Here is a 21,518-nt window from a genome sequence, read left to right on the forward strand (position 1 = left end):
ACAGGAAAGGCATGGATGGGTTGGCAGCTGCGTGAAAACAACAGCGGCTTCAGGTTCTTTAAAAAAAAAAAAAAAAAAAGCTCATGGAAACAGGTGGGCTCGGATGTCATTGGGCGCTTCGCTCCTGGCTATCAACTTCCAGGCGGAACCCATGTGCGCGGGAACTGCGGGACCGTTATAGCCGTCACACCGGAAGTGCAGGCCTGGGTCCTGCGTTGCCCCTGGCAACCGCTCAGTTCTGGGACGCGCTTCGTCTTCCCTCTCGTTATCTGTCACCTCCGTAACATGTAATCTCGGTATCTGTCACCTCCGTAACATGTGAAAATCGCTTCTAGCTACGGGCGGCGCACAATGACTAAAATGGGCGACGTTTGCCTGAGCTCAGTCGGCGCTAGAGTTGTTTTGGCTACATCCAGCGACGAACACTACGCGCCCGAAAACATCTTGGATGGGTAAATGTATTATTTACTTCCAGGATTACGAATAATTGTGAGAAAATGTGCAATTTATGATGTTATTTGAAAATTGCTGCCAACTTCTTAGGGCCGGTGCAGGGTGTTAGGTACCCTAGGCGAACCTTTCAGCTCGACGCCAAACCCCCCTCAGTCACAAACATTCTCCCACTGGTCGCATCCTCCCCACCCACACGATTTCAAAATTTTACTTTTTAAAGAAGATTTTAGATGAAAAAGGTCAAAGCACAGCCAAAGTATCACTTACCACATGTATGTTATACTTACCTGTACTGCTGTAGTGCCTACCAGAAAACCCTGCAAAGCCACTTACTTACTTATTTATTTAACGCTTTTATATACTGACATTCGTTTGCACATCATATTGGTTTACAGTAGAACAGGTGAAATATGGAAGGAAATTACATAGTAACAATTTGAGTAACTATGTCTTAACAATTTGAACAGCTACTGTAACCATTGTGTTACAATAGGCCTAATTCCATTTGTTGGATGTGAGCTTGGCCCTCAGAAAGCCAAAAGTAAACCTCCCAAATCAAAATAGCACTAAATGGCAGAACTCAAACAGTAACAATCCTACTCTTGAAAAGGCAACATTGCAAATATTACACTAAGCCCTAAAACACCAATACATCTCCTATTTAGGAAAACAGAACAAGCCAATCTGCCCTAGATCCCTACACAGAATCTAGCAGGATGCCTCACCTCAGTCACACATGCAGAATACAGACCAACCCTTGCCAAATACAGAATAAACAGACCATAAAGTATAAATAAAAATGTGCAGACAAAACTGAACCGGCAACTGCAAGAAGCCAGATTTTGTATATAATACAACAATGAAAAAACAAACATTACTGTTCTTCATAAAACATCAAACAATATCAAGAAATATAAATCATTAATCATAATAGCAAAATTATACTATTAAAAATAAATGTTTCAAAATAGCTGAATAGAATAACATCCAAAAATTTAAAAAAATTTCAAAATACCTATAAAATCTTGGCCACATTCAATAATTAAAACTAATAAGGATAAAAGTAATCACTCTCTTCATACCTGTGAACTTTTGATTTCTAGATGTCCAGAGATTGTCATGGATTAGGAGTGGCTACTATCTTTCTCACCCACATACATATGCTCTCAATCACACATGTTTTTTCCATGCGTATTCTCAATCACACACATATGCATATACCTTTTCCACACGTCATGCACTTAATCACACCTACACGCTTTCTCCAAACGTTTTTAATCTCACATTTTCTCCACACATCATGGTCTCAATCTCACATACACATACTCTTTCATTCACTCACTTTCTTCCCCTTAAGAAGCACATGTGGCAGTGACCTCTTCCTCCTTCTGCCCCCATGGCCCTTTTTTCCAGCTACGAAAGCTGACAAATCTCTGCCTCTTACTCTAGGCTGTGGGAGCTGCCTAAACTCTATTCTCTTTTCCTGACAGTGCATGGTCACTGCTGCTTCTGTGCTTGACTGTGCAGCGGTGCTTCTTCAGCTCCTTTTCCTGACTGGCATGGCCTTGCTGCTTCTACGGTCTACTCTTGCTGATCTTGATGGCATCTCAGCTGCGTCTCCTATGTCTAACCACCCTCTTGCTCTTCACCGCACTGCCTGCTAATGATCTCCCAATAGAGATAATCTATCTCCTTCTAATGCATGGCCCTATTACACCAGGGCTTCCACGGGAAGGAGATGCCGTCCCCACACCATCCCCAGAACGCTGGTGCTCTAGGCAGCATGCTAGTTCGCCTAGTGCTTCTTTCAGCCTTGCACGGTGCACCGTCTGTTTATGTGGGACGATTCCATTTGTTCTTGGCTAAGAAAAACTCATGCATATTGTACACATACACATTTACTGTGAAAAGGTTGAACGAGGAGATTTGAAACTTTGGAGCAGTCAGTCTTCTTGCCAAAAATTTAACATTTGTCCAGTAATGCTTTCTGAAAAAAGGTTGTCACAGCAACATTTCAGGAGAGGAGCCCTGGAACAGGAACCTGACAATAAAGCATGTTATGGCAGGGTACATCTGGTCAGGGTGTGGCTACTGTTCTTTAAGAGCAGGAGTGGCCAACTCCGATCCTCAAGAGCCACAAACTGGCCAAGTTTTCAGGATATCCACAATAAATATACATGAGATAGATTTGCATGCACTTCTTCCATTGCATTCAAATCTATTTCATGCATAGTCATTGTGATATCCTGAAAACCAGGCCTATTTGTGGCTCTTGAGGACTACAGTTGACCACCTCTGCCTTAGAGAAAGAGTGGCTTAGTGGTTAGAGCAAGACTTTCCAAATGTGTCCTGGGGCCCCAGAGCCAGTCAGGGATTCAGGCTGTCTCCAGTGAATATGCATGAGTTACATTTGTATATCATGGAGACTCAGTATGTGCAAATTTATCCCATGCATATTCACTGTGGATATCCTGAAAATATGACTGGCTGTGGGGTTCTCAGGACAGGTTTGGGAAGCTCTGGGTTAGAGCAACAGTGGGCACCTCCAGTCCTTGAGACCCACAAACTGGCCAGCTTTTCAGAATATGCATGAAAAAGTGTATGCAGACCTATCTCCGTTGTATGCATATTCATGGTGAATATCCTGAAAACCTGGCTTGTTTATGGTGCTCAAAGACCAGAGTTGGCCTCCCCTGGGGTAGAGCAGTGGGCTGAGAACTAGGTAAGTCAGGGTTCAAATCCTGCTTCTCTGACACACATTGTGACCATTCCCAAATCATTTTGTCTCCCATTGCCTGAGGTACCTCCTTAGATTCTAAGCTCTCTGGGGAGGGGACTTACCACATCTGAGTACTTATCACTGTTGCAGCACACTGCATCTGTTGTGTAGTGCTATATAAATGATAAGTATTTATTTTTATATTATGGATGTGAGATAGACAATGTGCTATGCCCAGGAAGGGAAGAATGGTAAAGGCTTCTTTCTACATAGCCTAACCCACAGCTTCCCAAACCGGTCCTAGGGACTCCATAGCCAGTCACGGTTTCAGGATATCTACAATAAATATGTATGAGATACATTTGCATATTCTGAGTGTTCATGCTATGCAAATTTCTCATGCAAATGTATTGTGAAGATCTTGAAAACCTTTCTCCATTGTATGCATATCCATCTCATGCATATTGATGGTGAATATCCTGAAAACCTGGCTTGTTTCTGGTGCTCAAAGACCAGAGTTGGCGTTCTAGGGACCATATTGCTCCCTAGAACAGGTTTGGGAAGCCCTGGTATAGAGTGCTGTGCTTCAGCCAAGCGGGGACCTCTACTTGCTCTTCATTTTGTTTTATTAATGAAGTGCAAAGGTCCAGTAGTCATATTGGTCTTTGAAAAAATATGAATCTTTTTATCTTTCAAGATCACACAGAACCCTTCTTCAGATGCAACATTTTAAAAAGAGAGCAATGTGGCCTTAAAAGCTCATGTATAATAACATATTTTGATAATTTTTGTTGATCCAATTAAAGGTGGTGTCGCAGCTTAGGAAGATTTTGAGTTTTATTAATAATGAAATACTCTGTTCACTGTACATGATATTTCTTGGTGAATAACACATTTGGAAAGCCAAGTGCCTTTGAATTGCATTCCCTCTGAATGCTGTTAGTGTGCCAACATAAACAAGATTTTTGAAGCAGTTTTGCACTTTTGAAATATTGTATAAATTTAAATGTGTCAGCAGTGAGTTGGTTTTAATGGTATGCATGGGAGTGATTGTTTTTTGTTGATTTTAAGAGTGTAATTGTTTACAGATTTATGAATAAATATTATTGCACATTAATGGTAAAAGTTTAGCTTTCTCTATGTGGAGGTAGAGCATGATTTTCTAGAGAAAACAGTGTTAGTACATTCCCTAGGTGTTGTTTACCAACATATTAAGAGGCAGACTGGAATTACATGCGCAAGTTCATCCATTCACGCTGTTCCTTTACAGTCCAGCAGACTTAGTAGGTCTGGACAGATGGACATGAATAGCGCAAATGGTCTCTCGTTAATGCTTTCTCTATTTGTCTACCACCACGAACACAAGAAAAGGTAAACTTAAAGGAAAAAGGCACCTTATAAATTATTTCGATTATTCCTCTGAATAATGGTCTTTTCTATTATTTCCATAATAGGAAATCAGAAACCTTTTGGACAACAACTGGAATGTTCCCCCAGGAATTCATTATTAGTTTCAGTGGTCTTGTAAAAATCAACAAACTTTCAGTGCAATGTTATTTAGGTAAGATAGTAATATGTATATTTTCCAATATTTGCAGTTCTCTATTTAATAAACAAAATTAGATCACTATTCAGTGCAGGTTTTTTCAGCAAAGGGCTTTGTAGCTTTTATACTGTACAACTCCAGAGTGCACCACATTAGCCCTGGCTTCCTATTGTAGGGAAAGGTCCATTTTCCACATGATAGACTGTTTCTTTCTTCTTTTTCCTCCTAATCATAAATTTGTCTTGTGCCAGGAACAGGCTTAGTAGTCACAAATCCAAACCCTGTGTGCAGTGTGCATGGCTGTACATTTGCTGAGCTGATTTGCTCTTTAAAAGATTTGCTGTTCTTATTTTATGCCTTTGATAAAACCATCGCCTCCTTAATGACCCAAACCTTTTTAGCTTTAAAATAAAGTGTTGTTCTTATCTTACAACCAAATGCATGGCTGGATTTTTATAAAAGCAATATAATGAAAGCATAGAAAAAAAATCTTAACACAAATGTGTTGTCTTATTTTAGTACGGAGTTTGAAAATTGAGAAAAGCATATCTAAGGACCCAATCCATTTTGAGAGGTGTGCACAGAAAGGTAATTTTCATAAAATTGAAAGTGTTCCTGCAAAGTCACCATGAATCAGAATATTAAAAATAGTTGTGCTTTTATTATTGTACCAAAATACTATTTATTATAAAATGAAGACCACTGCATTACCTTGAGGATAATTGCCCAATTAAGGCCGAATTTTAAAAGGCCTGCACGCTTGGCTGGGCCTTGCTCGCGCTGCGTGCATTTTCAAAAGGGATCAGCCACACGCTTAATTCCCAATACGTGCACAAGTGCCAGGACCTGAAAAAGGGGCTGGCCGGGGCTGTGGGGAGGGGTGGGGCAGAGCAGGACAGAGGCCGGCCAGAACAGCGGCCATTAGCCGCTGTCCCGGGGAAGCGTGCGCTTGCAGCCAGCCAGTGCGCAAACTACTTCTGCTGAAGCAGAGCAGTAAGTAATATTACAAAATAAACGTAAGTTGATAAGAAGGGTTTAGGGGATGGGGAAGAGGGAGGGAGTTTAGGTAGGTGGGGTAGGGAAGTTCCCTCCCAGTACGCTCCTTAATTGGAGAAGAGTGGGAGGGAACTGGGAGAGGCTTGATTGTGTCGCTGTGCGGCTAGTAAAAATTTGACACCCCCCGCCCACAAATCCAATTTTATAATATGCGTGCGCCGGGAACCACGCACACATTTTCAAATCTACCCCTTACTGTATCCTTGCATATAAGAATACAGATGTGCACATGTTCTGTTCTTAAAAACAAAAACACAATAGATGCCTCAGTCTTATTTCAGTGTTTATAAGAACAGAGATGTGCTCAATAATTGCCAATTGGGCAATTATTGAGCACATCTCTGTTCTAATAAACACTGAAATAAGACTGAGGCATCTATTGTGTTTTTGTTTTCCTGACGGCTATCATAGATCGCCTACCTCTTTGTTTTCTTGGACCATGTTCTGTTCTTTACAGTAAAATATTTTAGAATGCAAAAGGTCCATGAAACAGTTAAGCTAGGGCTACGTTTTCCTTGTGTAAAATATGCTGAATGGTCTTATACCAACTTTTCCAGTGTATAATTTCTTTGCCTCTCATCACAGGAGCGATGTTCCATTCTCTATCATTTATGTCATCCTCTTGCACCTTTTCTAGTTTTGCTATGTCTTTCTTGAAACGGGGTGACCAGAACTGCACACGATATTGAATGTGCAGTCACATACTGGCTTGATACAGAAGCAATATGATACTTTATATTTTATTCTCCATTTCTTTTCAAATCATTCTTACCATTCTATTTTATTTTGACACTGCCGAGGATTTCAGTGTATATGACTCAAAGGCCCGTTTCCTAGCATCGTGTACCTATCTTTGGGATTATTTTCCCTACATGCCTACTTTTGCACTTTTTGCAATTACATTTCTCCTATCATTTTTTTTGCCCAATCATTTTTTTTGCCCAGTCTCCTATGTATCGCAGAAGATCCTGCTGCAATTCCTTGCAAACTGCTGGTGTTTTAACAAATTTGAATAATTTTGGGTCATCTGCAAATTTGATCACCTCCCTCGTCATTGCCTTTCCAGATAATTTATGAACCTGTTAAACAGCACAGATCTCAGTTCTGATCCCTGAAAAATTATTAATGACATTGTTCCATTTGGGAAACTGACCCTTTAGTCCTGCCCTCTGTTTCTGGCCTTTTAAGCAGTTACCAGTCCACAATAGAACACTGCCTTCTATGCCACGACTTTGTAATTTCCTGAGGACCTTGTCAAATGCCATCTGAAAGTCCAAATACACACTATCAAGCGGCTCACCTTCATCTAGATGTTTACTTACACCTTCAAAAAATTGTAAGATTGCTAAGACAAGGCTTCCTCTTGCTAAACCATGTTGACTTTTTCCATTAAGCCATGTCTGTGTGTATGGCCAACGATTTGGTTTTTAAGAATGGCTTCTATCATTTTCACTTAATGCACAATTAACCTGTAAATTTGACCACCTCAGTCATAGCTCCCTTTTCCAGATAATTTAGGTACAATATTGGGCAGATTTTCAAAGGCTACACGCGTAACCTGAGGAAATCTGCTCCTGCGCGCGCCGAGCCTATTTTGCATAGGCTCGGCGGCGCGCGCAAGCCCCGGGACACGCATATGTCCCAGGGCTTGCAAAAAGGGGTGGTCCGGGGGCGTGGCTAGGGTGGGCGTGGTGTCGGCTCGGGGGCTTGTGTTCGGGACCTCATCAGCAGACCTCATCAGCAGACCTCATCAGCAGACCTCATCAGCAGACATTCGGCGCGAGCAAGTTACGACTGCCCGGAGGCAGGCGTAACTTCCTGGATAAAGGTCTGGAGGGGGATTTAGGTAGGGATGGGAGTTAGATAGGGGAAGGGAGGGGAAGGTGGGGGGGAGGCGGAAGGAAAGTTCCCTCCGAGGCCGCTCCAACTTCATTGCATTGGTTGCTAGTTTCCCTGATTATCTCTGGAATCCTTTTTGAAAATTGGCATTACATTGGACACACTTCCACATCTTCAGGTGCAGTGGTAGGGTACAGATTGTTAGTAACAGATCTACAGTTTGATGTATGAATTCTTTTAGCACCCTGATGATTTGTTTGCCAAGTTGTTATTTTACATCTTCTAGTTTCATAATTATTTGCTTCAGTTCCTTTGAATCATCACCTTTCCAAGATTATTACCGGTGCGGTTATTTCCAACATCCTCCTCAGTAAAGCTGTCTTCTCGAAGACAAATGATAATATAATATATACAAATGATATCCCAACAAGGCCACTGTTTTGCTGGAAAACAGTTTATTCAACACACACACAAAACCCACCCTGATTGGTAGCCTGCGTGAATCAGTTTCTCTCAGAGTCAAAAAAAATTCACAATCAACTAAGTTCAAGAGTATTGGCTCCCAAAAACATAAGAAGCCCATCGGCTAGAGGAGATGTTTAAATGCGTGTGGTCGCATGGTGTACCGCTGAAGTGAAAAAAGATTGAAATGGAAAAAATTGAATGAAAAACTATTTGAAAAATGTTTTAAAACCGATAAGTTGTGGGCTTGCAAAATAATAAATTACTTACAAAGAAGCAACAAATAGAGGATTTTTTTTTTTAACATTCTGCAGTCACACTGCTAAATGCACAGGGATTCTTAAGATGGATCATCCTTTACCATAATATCTGGAAAAACAAATTCAATTGCAAGTCGGAAAACAAACATCTAAAACAGTAATACTTAAATTACTTATGAATTATGGGGTGAGTCATTACAAATTTGACAGTTTTTAAGAAAAATAACCGCATTCAATACTCAACCCTTAAGAGAAAATCTGAAAGAAATTAGCAAAATTGGAAAAATATGAAAAAATATGTAACTACAATTTTTAACCTATTCAGAAAAATTTTTTTATATACCAACCCCGAAAAATCAGTTCTATCGTACTGAAAACATTTTTAACCCAATATCGCTATTTTTATAACAAATGAAGAAACACCAGATGAAAGCTGAGCATGCACAGTACTCTACAGGTAAATACTAAGAAGAAGCCTTTAAAATCAGCCCGTATTGTAAAAACTGCAATCTATGCAAAAAGTACTGGAAAGGGAAGAAGGATCTGTAATGTTACAAGCACGAAGAGGTTAGCTGGATCAGCGATAATTTTCAATTCAACATGTCGCAACAAGTGAGACCCCAACAAAGGTGCTGTCCATAGCGTGTCCTAAATGTATATTAAGGCTGTGCATGCGTCAGCAAGTTTGTTGTCATAGAAACGCAGTCCAATCTAGATCTTGATTAAGACCCCTCGGGGCCCGTGTGCACCATTGATAAATGAAACCTGGTACCTTTGCTTAAGGCTTTTTGAGACATCCCCGCTCCTTTGAGGTCTGACCTGTTGGATCAGAAAACGTTTTAAATCTTCAGTGGAATGGCCCAGTGCTTGCCAATCTTCCATTAAGGCAGCTGGTACCTTTGATGTGCATATACAGCTTTTGTGTTCAGTAATGTGAAGGCCTATTTACCTTTTCCTCTGTCCAATATTTGGTAGTTGGCATGGACAAATGATAAATTACTTGATTTGTTTGACAGTCAACTTTGTCAGGAATTTTGTATGATTTTGATAAATTGGGATGCTGAAAACATGAAATGTTCATAGAATGGGCGCACACAGAACAATGGCCACATGACAACCTTGCTGAGTCTGTTCATCTCTAGGGGTAAAATTGCTGATGCTAGGTAATCTCGAAGATTCTTATTTTTCTTGAATCAAAGATAGGTAATTGAAAATTATCGCTGATCCAGCTAACCTCGTAACATTACAGATCCCTCTTCTCTTTCCAGTACTTTTGGTTATAAAGGCTTCTTCTTAGTATTTACCTGTAGAGTACTGCGCATGCTTGGCTTTCCTTAAGCTTTTTGTCTGGCGTTTATCTAGTGTTTCTTCATTTATTATAAAAATAGCGATATTGGGTTAAAAATGTTTTCGGTATGATAGAACTGATTTTTTGGGGTTAGTATATAAAAACCTTTTTCTGAATAGGTTAAAAATTGTAGTTACATATTTTTCCAATTTTGCTAATTTCTTTTCAGATTTTCTCTAAGGGTTGACTTATCGATGAATGCAGTTATTTTTCTTAAAAACTGTTAAATTTGTAATTACTCAAGAATTATGGGGCGAGTCATCTAAATATATTACTGTTTTAGATGTTTTATTTTTTCTGTTAGCAGTTTTCCAACTTGCAATTGAATTTGTTTTTCCAGATATTATGGTAAAGGATGATCCAGCTTAAGAATCCCTGTGCATTTAGCAGTGAGAGCAGAAAGTTAGAAAATTCTTTGTTGCTTCTTTGTAAGTATTTTATTATTTTGCAAGCCCATACTTATCAGTTTTAAAATATTTTGAGTAGTTTTCATTCATTTTTTTCCTTTTCAATCTGTTTCATGTCTAGACTCATTCCTCTACCCGATGGGATTCTATGTTTTTAGGAGCCAGTGCTTGAACTTAGTTGATTTTGAATTTTTTTGACTCTGAGAAATTGATACATGAAGGCTACCGATCAACACACACACAAAAAAAACAAACCTCTGAAGAAGCTGTTTTCCAGCAAAACAGTGGCCTCTGCAGGGGTATCACTTGTATATACTGTACTATCGATTGTCTTTGAGAGGACAAATATTCCTCCCAGCATTGTTCTAGTAGTTTTTTGGATGGAAGGAGTTGTGTGACTGGTATGCATGTAATATTGTGCTTGTTGGGTTTTAGATTTTTTGGCAGTGTGTACGCCTCTGGAGATCAAATCCAGCGGTACTGATGGCAATAAGGCTCCTTACTTTTTTGCCATCACGATGTCTTCACGGTGTCCGCCCTGATGCCGGCCCGACTCCTCCCCTTCCGGTACGGACACAACCCAGAACCCACCCTGATCTAGGTATCGCACGCGAAAAGTCCCCTAAGTTAGTTTTCTTGAACCCTTAATTCTATGTATTGGGATAGTTGTTAACGTTTACTTTTAAATAAATTTTGTGAATATGTAATACATTTTTGCTGTGTTGTATTTTGCATTTCCCTTGTATATTTTTTGGACTTTAGTATTGGTGGGAAACATGTTATCTTCTTACTTTGTCACCTTAATATCGTAAATGCCATTGTAAACACTTACTGTGCTTTTTATCGTCTACATGATGCGGAATACAATGTTGAGCAAACTGACTTCTGTTTGTTGCTTAATAAATGTAGATCTCGAACATTCAGAAGGACAGCTTCAAATAGAAGAATTTATGGTGAGCGCACTTACCTTTTATATAAGAAACTGCGTCCTGTAATTAAGATAGAGAATTGGTACTCGATCTACAGTAAGGCAGGGGGCATGTTACCTAACCTTTGGCATAGGATAAGAAGTTTTAGTAACATCTTTTAAAGTTAAAAATATAAAATTTCAGTATAAAACTCATGCTTTCACTTGCTGACCTGATTGACAAGCCAGAGTGCTATGAACGGATTCACCCAGTGCAGAAGAATGTAATCAAGATTTTAATTTTGGAGCTGCTTTTTTGTGTTTTTGAAGTTGGAGTGATTGGTATTGGTATCTAGTGAGCTCTCCATCCCTTTCTTCTCTTCCTCCACCCAGTTTCTCCTCCCTCTCCCATTCTTTTTCATATTGTCCAATTACTATTTCCATATGCAGCCTTGCTGATGAGAACTAGCTGATTTTGTTTCATTGTGCTAAATTATATTGAATTTTCTCTTATGCTGCATCTGTAAATGATTTTAATTATACTGGAGTATAAAAGATTCCATATCAAAGTAGAACAGGATTTAAAAATATTTGTTCAAGTCTGTTCCTTATTTCAGCACTCTTCTTTAGCTGGGGCTGATGAAGACATTTAGACTTGGCTGATAAATTTTCTTCCCTTTGCTACACCAGTCCAGAACGATCAGGTCTAATGCCTTTTCCAGCTGATGGAGACAGAATATTCTTTTTTTTTTTTCTTTAATGCCCCCTTTCAGAACCTACACCCAACCCCCTCCCCCTCTAAAGTTTCCTACATCTCCTGTATATAACCAGTGTACAACATCTGTATATATATCCAGTGTACAACTTCTGTATATAACCATTGTACATATTTCTTCCTCGAATCCCTATTCACATTTTATCCCCATGTATCTGTTTGCACCCTCCCCCTGCCCCCCCTTTGTATCGACCCCCCCCCCCTCATCCCTCCCCAGTTACTTAGTTATTTGTTCTGTTACTGCGTTTTACGTTATACACCGTTCTCTGTAAAGGCTATGCCTATATACTTTCTGTTGTAAGTTACTTGTGAACCGGCACGATGTGCAAACGGTTGCCGGTATATAAAATTAAATAAATAAATAAATAAATAAATAAATGATATCACTCTGGCGCACAGAACTGAAGTTGACCAGTATCCTACTGCCGAAGTTGCTAATTAAACAAACTACACAAACTTAACTGTAATTTTGTATAAAATGTAATTAATTTATCCAATGTTAAAGAAGATCCTTCTCCTCCTAAAAGGATTATAATTGTTTTTGTCTTAATGGTTTTACTAAATCTGTAATATCTTTATCCCTTTCTTTTTTTTTTTAATATTAGTTCCCGGATAGGTTTCCGGACTGATGTAGCAGAAATAAAAGGAAAATAAATTAGCAGCCAAGTCTACATTTCTCCTTCCTTTGCTTTCTGCTACCCCAGTCAAGAACAATTTAGAACTACCAAAGCCCAATTATTGTGAGTGGGAAGATGTTAAACCCACCTCAAGAATATCAGTTCCGAAAGCAGCATCTTTCTTTTTTTTTTTTGTGAGAATATTCATTCTGGAATGCTTTGTAAAAGGATGTAAAGGTGACCTAGTGAACTTCCCCTTCCAGTCTCTGCCCAGAAGGTGGACTGTGCTCTGATTAAAGTAGGAGTTTTGTACCTTTTAACACAAATGCTGAAATTGTCTCCTTTAGCCATCTTGTTACGGTAGCTTTTGATGCTAGCTCTCCTTTGCAAGGTCCTCCGCCTATGAATAACTTATCGGATAGAGTGGGACTTCCACATTTATTTTATTTATGTTCTGCACTTCAGAGCAGATTACATTCAGGTACTCTGCATAGTTCCCTGGCCCCGGTGGGCTCACAATCTAACTCTGGTAGAGAAGGCAATGGAGGGTGAAGGGACTAACCCAAGTCACAAGGAACAGCGGCAGGATTTGAATACTGCTCTCCTTGGTTCACAGCCACTAGGCTATATCCATCTTAAGTATTTCCACAGCTTATTTTTACCTTTACCTTCTGATTTTGCGAATGCTGGTAGAACTGTGGATATCACCTTAGGTAAAATGAAGGGACCAGTCTAATAAATATTGAATCTGTAAGGTTTAGAAATAGATCCCTACAAGCTAATGCTTGAATCTCTGAGATAGGTCTGGCTGAAGTTATGGCAATTAGAAATATTGTCTTTAGAGTTAGATCCTTAATTGAAGCCTGTTTAAGCGGCTTGAAAGGAGAAGATACTGACACCCCTACTACCAAATTTAGGCTCCATACGGAACTGCTCTGAAGGGGGGATGTAATCTCTGTACTCACTTTAAAAAGCACACAACCTTTGGATGGATGGCCACACAATTACCTTTTACTCTTCACCCTACAATGCTGCTACTTGCACCTTTAAGGAGTTAAACATTGGACCTTTTTCAAAACCTGTCTGTAGAAATGCAAAAGATTATAGAAATATGTGCGCGCCAGGATGATTCCTTCTTCATTATAAAATGTTTTGAAAGCACACTATAATCATACATATGCAATAGCTGCTGAACTCTTTTTAGCTTTTAATAAGGTGAGTAAGAGAGAATGGGAATAGCTCCTCCTCCACTATCAGACCTTGAATTAGAAGCCCTCAGACTTCTGGAAATCTCAGCAGTTGATAGACTGCTAACCTTAGAAGGTCCACACACCACAGCCTCCTTGCCCAATCTAGCACTACTAGAATAACATGACACTTCACTTTATCTTTCTTAATGTGTGACCAATCAAGGGCCATGGTGGAAAGATGTAAAGTAGACCAGTCTTTGGCCATGGCTGTACTAATGCATCTATTCCTTCACTTCCGCTGAAGAAACTATGCCTTTTCGCATTCACATGAGATGCCACTAAGTCCATCTAGGTTATATCCCATTGCTGGACTGCACCTTTAGGCCGAGCTCCCACTCACCTGGATCTATTACATTTCTGTTTAGGAAACTGACCTGTATATTTATATTTAATTTTTCTGCAATATGTGGGGCCAGAATCTGCTCATGGAAACAGATTTGTCTCTTCGGATAGCCATTGACTTCGAGTGCCATCTTGCTCATTTATATATATCACTGCTGTTGCACTGATGCATGGAAGCCTCACTGCCTTTCAATAGGGGCAGAAAATGTATCAATGCCAGTCTTACTACTCTGGTTTCCAACCTGTTGTTCTGTCAAGAGGCTTCCATTTTGGATTAATGCCCTTGAACAAATTGATTTTGACAGTGTGCTCCCCAACTTCTTAAATTTGCATCATTTGTTACTATTATCCATGATGGTGGGTCTACCATTACTCCTATTTCCACATTGTCTTTGTTCTTCCACCATAGTAGGCTCTCTTATCACCGCACTTGGGAAAGGACTTGGTACTGCAGAAGCCTCAATATGAGCCCTGCCTCATGGTACTAAATCAATGGTTGCTGCCATTGTATCCAGCAATGGAAGGTAGGCCCAGGTTCTTGGGGCTTTCCTTGCAACAAACTTTCTTACTTGCTCTATTATATTTAGCATGCATTTGGTTGTTAGAGATACATAACCTCTCTTGGTATTAAATTGAGCTCCCACATATTCTATTTCCTGGGCTGGATAAAGATTGCTCTTCATAAAGTTTACTACCCATCCTTGCTACTCTAAACATGCAACCACTTACTTTGAGCAATTGATTCCTTCCTGAAGAGATCGTGTTCTGATCAACCAATTGTCTAGATATAGGTGTACTATAATCCCTCATTTTCTTAAATATGCTGCCATCTCTACCGTAACTTTGGCGAAAGTTCTGGGGGTTCTTGCCAACCTAAAAGGAGGAGCACACTACAGAAATGCTTCCCAGCTATACAGAAGCAAATGCATTTCTGTTATTTCTTGAATTGAAATGTGAAAATAAGCTTCTGACAAATCCAGTAAGTGAGTACCTTTCCTTTTCTTCCTGATAAAATGACTATAAAAGGGTCTCCATTCTGAAATGAGAGACTGATAAAAAGGGGTAAACAAATGTTTGTCTACAATCAGTCGGAACGAGCTGTTTTTTTGTTTTACAAAATAAATTGAGTAACAACCTTGCCTTGTCCTTGCTCCTGGACTGGAACACAATATATTATGTTTAGTATTAGCAATTTGGATAGGGTTGCCTGACCTGCAACTTTCTTCTCTGGTGTTGCAGTGGGTGTAATCATGAAGGCATGAGATTCTGCGGTTGCTGACTCTTAACAAATAACCTCTTTTGATGATATTTAAAACCTACTGGTCTATGGTAACTTGGATCTACTGTTTGTAAAATAGCTAAAGGCGTCCATCTATTGGCTTTATCAAAAAGAGTGGATCTGTGGAACTTCATTGGGTAGTCAGGTGTGTCACAACTGTTCTGGTTGCATCGGGTCTTATCTCTCTCTTGCGCCTTGAAATCATTCCCTAGTTCTTAATGGCTGACTGAAAAATTGATTTCCACTTCAGTATCATCTATGGAATTGCTTGCAACTTCTGCTCAGTTTATAATTAGATATATGTTCGCTGGTGATTGTTGTCATCTTGACTTTCCTAGGCTTTTAAGCAATTTTTTCCGCTCACTTCTGAATAATCATTTTCCTTTAAAAGGCAATCTCAACAGATGCAGCTTGGACCAGGAATCAGCAGCCCAGTGTCAGAGCAATCATAATCTTTTAGTGTCTAGTGCTAAAGACCATGAAGCCACTCTTATGTGATCATAGAGACCATCAGTTAAGCCACTGCTGAGTCAATAAGTTGCTGAATTTATCTTAACAGGGCTCTAGAAAGTTTGAGCAGATCGCCAGCTGAATAGCTAGAGCAGTGTTTCCTCAACTCTCTTCCCCTATATTCATCTTCCAAGTCCACATTAGGAATCTTATTTTGGTAGTGGAGAATTTTTTTCTAGTGCATCTTGGAGTTGTCTTGTTCTTTTAGAGGGTTTGCCAATAAGTGATTTTTGGTCCTGCAGTCTTAACTGTCATAGAACCCGAAGTATCCAGTTACTCATATTTATTTACAGCACAAAAAACTTGGTACAGGTACTTAAAAAAAAAAACAAAACGCAGGAGAATAATCAACAGCACTAAGGCTGAAATAAGCTCCAACTGAGCTATTTTGACTGTTACCTTCAGGAGTTCAAATTGGGAGGTCTTGCTCTTCAGTTAAATACAGCAGCCAACTTTAGCAGTTTCCAAGATGGTCACCATTCCACTATCAACTGGTAAAACTGATTTCAACAATTCCTGGTAGGCATAAGAAATTGCCATGCTGGGTCAGACCAAGGGTCCATCAAGCCCAGCATCCTGTTTACAACAGAGGCCAAACCAGGCCCCAAGAACCCAATTACCCAACTAAACTATCACCCCTTTCAAGCTAGTACTAGCCTCTGTTGTCTTTATTTTGAGAGATTGCCAAAAAGAAAGCAATGTCAGTTTTTTTTCTTCTTGGAGGCAGCCTGGCAAGCAGTGCTGTCTATGCTACTAAACATTTCTATAGCCCTATACAACATACACAGTCCCTGCTCAATAGAGCTTACAATCTAATAAGACAAACATACAGGAGAAGAAAGACGGGGTATTTCATAAAGCAAGACAATGGTTAAAAAAAAAAAAAAAAAAAGTGAATTAATGAGGTTAAAAGCAGCTTCAAAAATGAGCCTTTCTTGCTACAATCAGCACAATGGTGGCCCCATCCTGCCATTCAAGCTTACATTCACAGTCTAAATAGTTAAAAGATTTAGAAATATGGAAATTGCTGAAGGATTCTGCTTTTAAAAGCTTTGCCTTACCTTGAAAACTCAGAAAATGGACTCTCCAGCAGCCTTTTTTTTTTTTGTACAATAAAAAAACAAAAGTGGAGGAGGAATAGCCTAGTGGTTAGAGCAGTGGACTATGAACCAGGAGATCAAGGTTCAAGTCCTGCTGTCGCTCCTTGTGACCTTGGGCAAGTCACTTTACCCTACATTGCCTCAGGTACAAAAACTTAGATTGTAAGCCCTCTGGGGATAGAGAAATATCTACAGTACCTGAATGTAAACCGGTGTGATATCTCAATTGAGATGAATGTCAGTATATAAAAATAATAAATAATAAATAAATAAAATTAATAAATAAAAGAAAAGCTTCCTTTGGTTATTTTTAACCATATTTCAATCTGGAGCAGATCCTCAACATTACATTAGGCTCAACCAACTACCTGAAAAAGGAGAGGGAGCATGTTAAATTGTGGCTTGCTACACTGAACTCAGCAAGGCCAGGCCACCCAAAAGAGTTTAATAAATTCAAAACTGCCGCTCCATCAGCTGGAGACAGAGAATAATAGTCAACTTAGGTTCTGTGCTCCCCATCTATACTAGCCGGATCACAGGTATGTTTTAAAAAGTGTACTGTGAACGGGCATTAAACGCAATTGCTCTGCACTGGTGTAGCAGAAAGCAAAGGAATATTCACTTTTGTTGTTTCGAAATGTAGAGTTCCAGCAGCAGTCAAGGTGAAATCTAATTCATCACTCATTAACCTATTTTCTTAGTGAATCGGCTCCGTAGCTTTAACAAAAATAACCCTGCTTATTACAAAGTCAGAAAACTGCCATAGTAAAACTTCCTAAAATGCAACACAAAAATAAATGCAAAAAAGACATCTAGTCCACAGTTTTCCAATATAGTGCATACATTACTTTGCACAGCACTCGTTTACTTACGATGTGTCGAATTAAGGGCCCACAACAAGTGAGACCTTTTGTATTGGACTGCCTCAGTACATTTGTGACAGCTCCCTTTATCAGGTCAGCAAAGAGACAGTGCAGTTACAAAACAATTTTGGTAAGAGATTTTGTTATTTGTCAGGCCCTTGTGATTCCGATTATTAAAGTGATACAGAGAATAGTTATTCATTTGGTATACAAGAGGGGAAGTTAAAGTTTATTAAAACAAATCAAGTAGCTGGCTAAAGTTCTGATACCTCTACTACACTAATTCATTTTTAAGTCTTATATAATTTAATCTATAATCCTGTTCTGGAGGACAAAAGGGACTTTGAAAGTTATTTGGTATGAAGGGTTTTGAGTAAGAATGTATTTTATTATACATATTTTAAGGAAAAATTACATGAAAAATCTCATTGCAGTATCTACTTTCTCTGTCGACAAGCAGGACTGAAATAGCCAGGATATATGGGGATGTTGTCATCCAGCAGCACCAAATGGCCTCCTCTCTTTTAGCTGGTAAAGCTTTTGCTCTGCTGAGCAGATGTAGGAATTTCCATGGGGGCATTTTTTTTTTTTATCCAAGCACCAGCATCCATGTGTATTTCTATCTCTCACTCTGATTTCTGTAGATACAATTCTTGATTATCTATTTCTGCGCCTTAGCGTAGGAAAATGTCCATTACTGATGGACACAACCTGTGCTACTGCTGTCTGGGACCAGAATATGACCAAGCTAACTATTAAGATTGTGGCCAGATGTCTCTGCATTCCCAAAGATGGCAGAACTGTGTTAAGTCTCTGAGAAGCTGCTGTTCCTTCTCCCGAATCGCAGCTTCGTCTGTCTCCCCAGGAGTGGAGTTGAACAAAAATTCCTCAAAGTTTATCCTCTTCAGCAGAAAATCCAAATCCTTGGGGTTTAGTAAATAGAAGCAGAACCCATTAAAGGGGGAAAAAAAAAAAAAGGCACCACTCCAGAGCTGCCTGTACAACCAGCACAAAAAAGTGATTCTTGGCATCATCAACACGTTCCCCAATGCATTGGCACGGTTGACGCATAAGGCCCTGACGCATCAAGCCCCAGAATGGAAAATTCATTGATCCTCAACACCTTTGGCAGCAAAGCAGGCTGCTCATCAACAATGCATCATACTGCAGTGTTTCCAACATAGCTTATGCTAACCTGCTGAGAATTTTGACAGGGGGTAGAAGGGGATACACCAACAAAATTAATGGAACAAGAGCTGATTCCGGAGACACCAAAATCACATTCTCTCTCTGGTACCTCTCACATCAATTGGCCTCCAGTTCAAGTTTTACAGAGTCCGGAAGAAGAACAAAATTTCATTCTGGTATCAGAAGAGAATGTTCTGTCACTCACACCAGGACAGAGGGCACATCAGCCTCTCGACCAGCAATGCAAGCAATATCCAGAATCCACAACAATCTTGAGAACCCAGCAATCTTTGGTGATCTTGCGCCAACTCCTCCAGGTAGTGCTGTATTCTCCCATTTACCAGAGAGGATAGTTGCTGGGTTTGACAAGTGGTCAAAAACTTGGTCCAGGCAGAAGTTGTTGCTGATGCAAAAGTAGAAGAGGGATTCAAAAAGAAACAGAAAATTAGAAACGTTAAGCTCCATTCTTTCCAGCAAACTCGAATCCTCTCAGGACACTTCTGCTCAATTGGAATTCCAGTCTTATATACGCGCCAATAACCAGAATGCTGCAAAAAGTACTCAAAGACTGGGTTCGTATGAGCCTTATAGCTCCATTGTGGCCCAGCCAAATTTGGTTTGTGAATCTGGTGCAACTGTCCAGCAGACCTCCAATCCTTCAGAAAGGATCTGGCCTTATTAACTAAAGAGGAGGGACATCTGTTTAATCTAAATCTTTCCTTCCTCAACTTGACAGCTTGGATGATGAATGCTCAATGATCACCAAGTTGACTTACCCAGGGTTGAGGACATAATAGTGTCTGTCAGGAAACCATCAACTAGAAGAGCCTACAGTTTTAAATGGAAACTGTTTTCCACATGGTGCCAACACAGTTCCTTGGATCATTTTGTAAGCAAACCCCCAAGAGTTGCTGAGCTATTTGCTTTCTCTTTCTGCTTCAGGTCTTAGCACCTCAGCAGTACGAGTACATCTCGTGCCATAGCAGCTTACCATACTCAAATTGAGGGTGAGCCTGACTCCACTCATCTGTTAGTGTCCAAGTTCATGAAAGGGTTATGGTATACTACATCTCCAGTTATGAAACCACCTGTTCCATGAGTCCTAAATGTGGTTCTGGCACAATTAATAAAGCTGCCAATTGAACCACTGGAGTCTGCTTTGCTCTGGTTTTTAACATGGAAAGTAATATTCCTTGGAGTAGTCACATCAACCAGAAGAGTTTGCAAACTTTAGGCTTTGGTTCGTTATCCTTCTTAAAGGCAATTCTTCCACAATAGGATGATATTCTGCATCCACCTTTTTCTACAAAAATTTATCAGCTTTCTGTATTAATCAAGCCCTTGTGTTATCTATGTTGTTCCTGAGGCCATGCACATATGAGGTGAGAAAGCCCTTTACACCTTAAGACTGTAAAAGGGTCTTGACTTATTACAAAAGAAAAAAAAAACTCAGCCATAGTGTCAGGTTTTGCAACTATTCATCTCTTATGATGCTAACAGACTGGGCCTAACAGTGGCCAAATGTACATTGCCCAACTGCTGGCAGACTATTGCATACTGCTATGTGCTAGAAGACCTGCAAGTTAGACACCAGCAAGGCTCATGAAGTTAAGAGTCATGGCTGCATCAGTGACTCATCTGCAAGACCTACCTCTTGAAGATATCTACAAAAGCTGCAACATGGTCATCAGTATACACCTTTATGTCCCATTACTATTTGGACAATCTCTCAAAAGAGACAGTAGTAAATTCTGACAAACGTAATCTACTCTCCATGGTGGAGTCTGGGTTGCTTATGACGTAAATGCACCACTGCAGTCCTCAGCTTGGGACTCCCCCCATGTCATGGCTAATTCAGCCCTGCTTGTCAATGGAGAAAGCAAGTTTGCTTACCGTAACCAGTGTTTTCCATAGACAGCAGGATGAATTAGCCATGATAAATACCTTGTGACCGAGGGGGCTCACGAGGCAACACCCGTGCAGGAATTCACACGCTTACTCAGTACAGCACAAGCTCTACCAGCTAAGAGAGAGGTCCGTTCAGTGCTGCTAGATGAGGTCACCCATGTGTCACAGCTAATTCATGCTGCTATCCATGGTAGGCAGATGTGCTTTACACTATTTTTCCTTTCACACTTGATTTATTGAACAGTATAAACACTGAAATAATTCCAAACTCATTTTCTTCTGCAGCTCTCTGGATCTCAGGCAACCCACTTGCGCTTCATCATTGAGTCTGGTTATGATCACTTTGTATCAATACACAGGGTAATGGCAGACGGAGCCATGGACAGCATATCACCCACTCTATAGTGCATTTCTTCCACCACCAAAACAGTTTACTAATGCTGGATTGCATATATAAAATGTTTACTACTCAAACATTTCATTAAAAAAGGATGGATAAAAATGCAGGGCTACCTTTTTCATTTTAGAATTCAGTGAATATTGGCATGTGAAGGACTAATAATTTGCATGATTTAACAAAACGTTTTGACTAGATAAAATGTTCATGTGCTCATGCAATTTTTTAGTAGCTATCTTGGCTTTGAAAATGTACAATCAAAACTTTAATACAATATTGTTTACAATAGGGA

The 21,518-nt window shown here is 39.8% G+C and overlaps 2 protein-coding genes across 2 annotated transcripts in view; both read left to right on the forward strand.

Annotated features, from left to right (window-relative positions):
• Positions 1-122: 122 nt before the first annotated feature.
• On the forward strand, positions 123-21,464 carry HSPB11 (heat shock protein family B (small) member 11). Its single transcript, XM_029618665.1, has 5 exons — positions 123-452; positions 4,627-4,733; positions 5,238-5,306; positions 11,000-11,043; positions 21,115-21,464. Exons 1-5 carry the CDS (start codon positions 352-354, stop codon positions 21,232-21,234), a joined length of 441 nt encoding a protein of 146 aa, XP_029474525.1. The 5' UTR covers positions 123-351; the 3' UTR covers positions 21,235-21,464.
• The window catches only part of YIPF1 (Yip1 domain family member 1), a 51,845-nt gene continuing 41,326 nt past the window's right edge, over positions 11,000-21,518 (forward strand). Inside the window, exon 1 of the mRNA XM_029618663.1 lies at positions 11,000-11,043. The gene's annotated coding sequence lies outside the window, so the exon portion shown is untranslated. The remainder of the gene's footprint in view (positions 11,044-21,518) is intronic.

This window comes from Rhinatrema bivittatum, chromosome 10 (genome assembly GCF_901001135.1).
Source record: "Rhinatrema bivittatum chromosome 10, aRhiBiv1.1, whole genome shotgun sequence".
In the NCBI taxonomy this organism is placed as follows: Eukaryota; Metazoa; Chordata; class Amphibia; order Gymnophiona; family Rhinatrematidae; genus Rhinatrema; species Rhinatrema bivittatum.

Bases quoted from the DNA above. Each gene is read 5' to 3' on its own strand.
- HSPB11 (XM_029618665.1), top strand. From the start codon at position 352: ATGACTAAAATGGGCGACGTTTGCCTGAGCTCAGTCGGCGCTAGAGTT. The intron at 5,307-10,999 runs GTAATTTTCATA...TAATAAATGTAG, and splicing joins TGAGAGGTGTGCACAGAAAG to ATCTCGAACATTCAGAAGGA. The intron at 11,044-21,114 runs GTGAGCGCACTT...TTTCTTCTGCAG, and splicing joins TTCAAATAGAAGAATTTATG to CTCTCTGGATCTCAGGCAAC.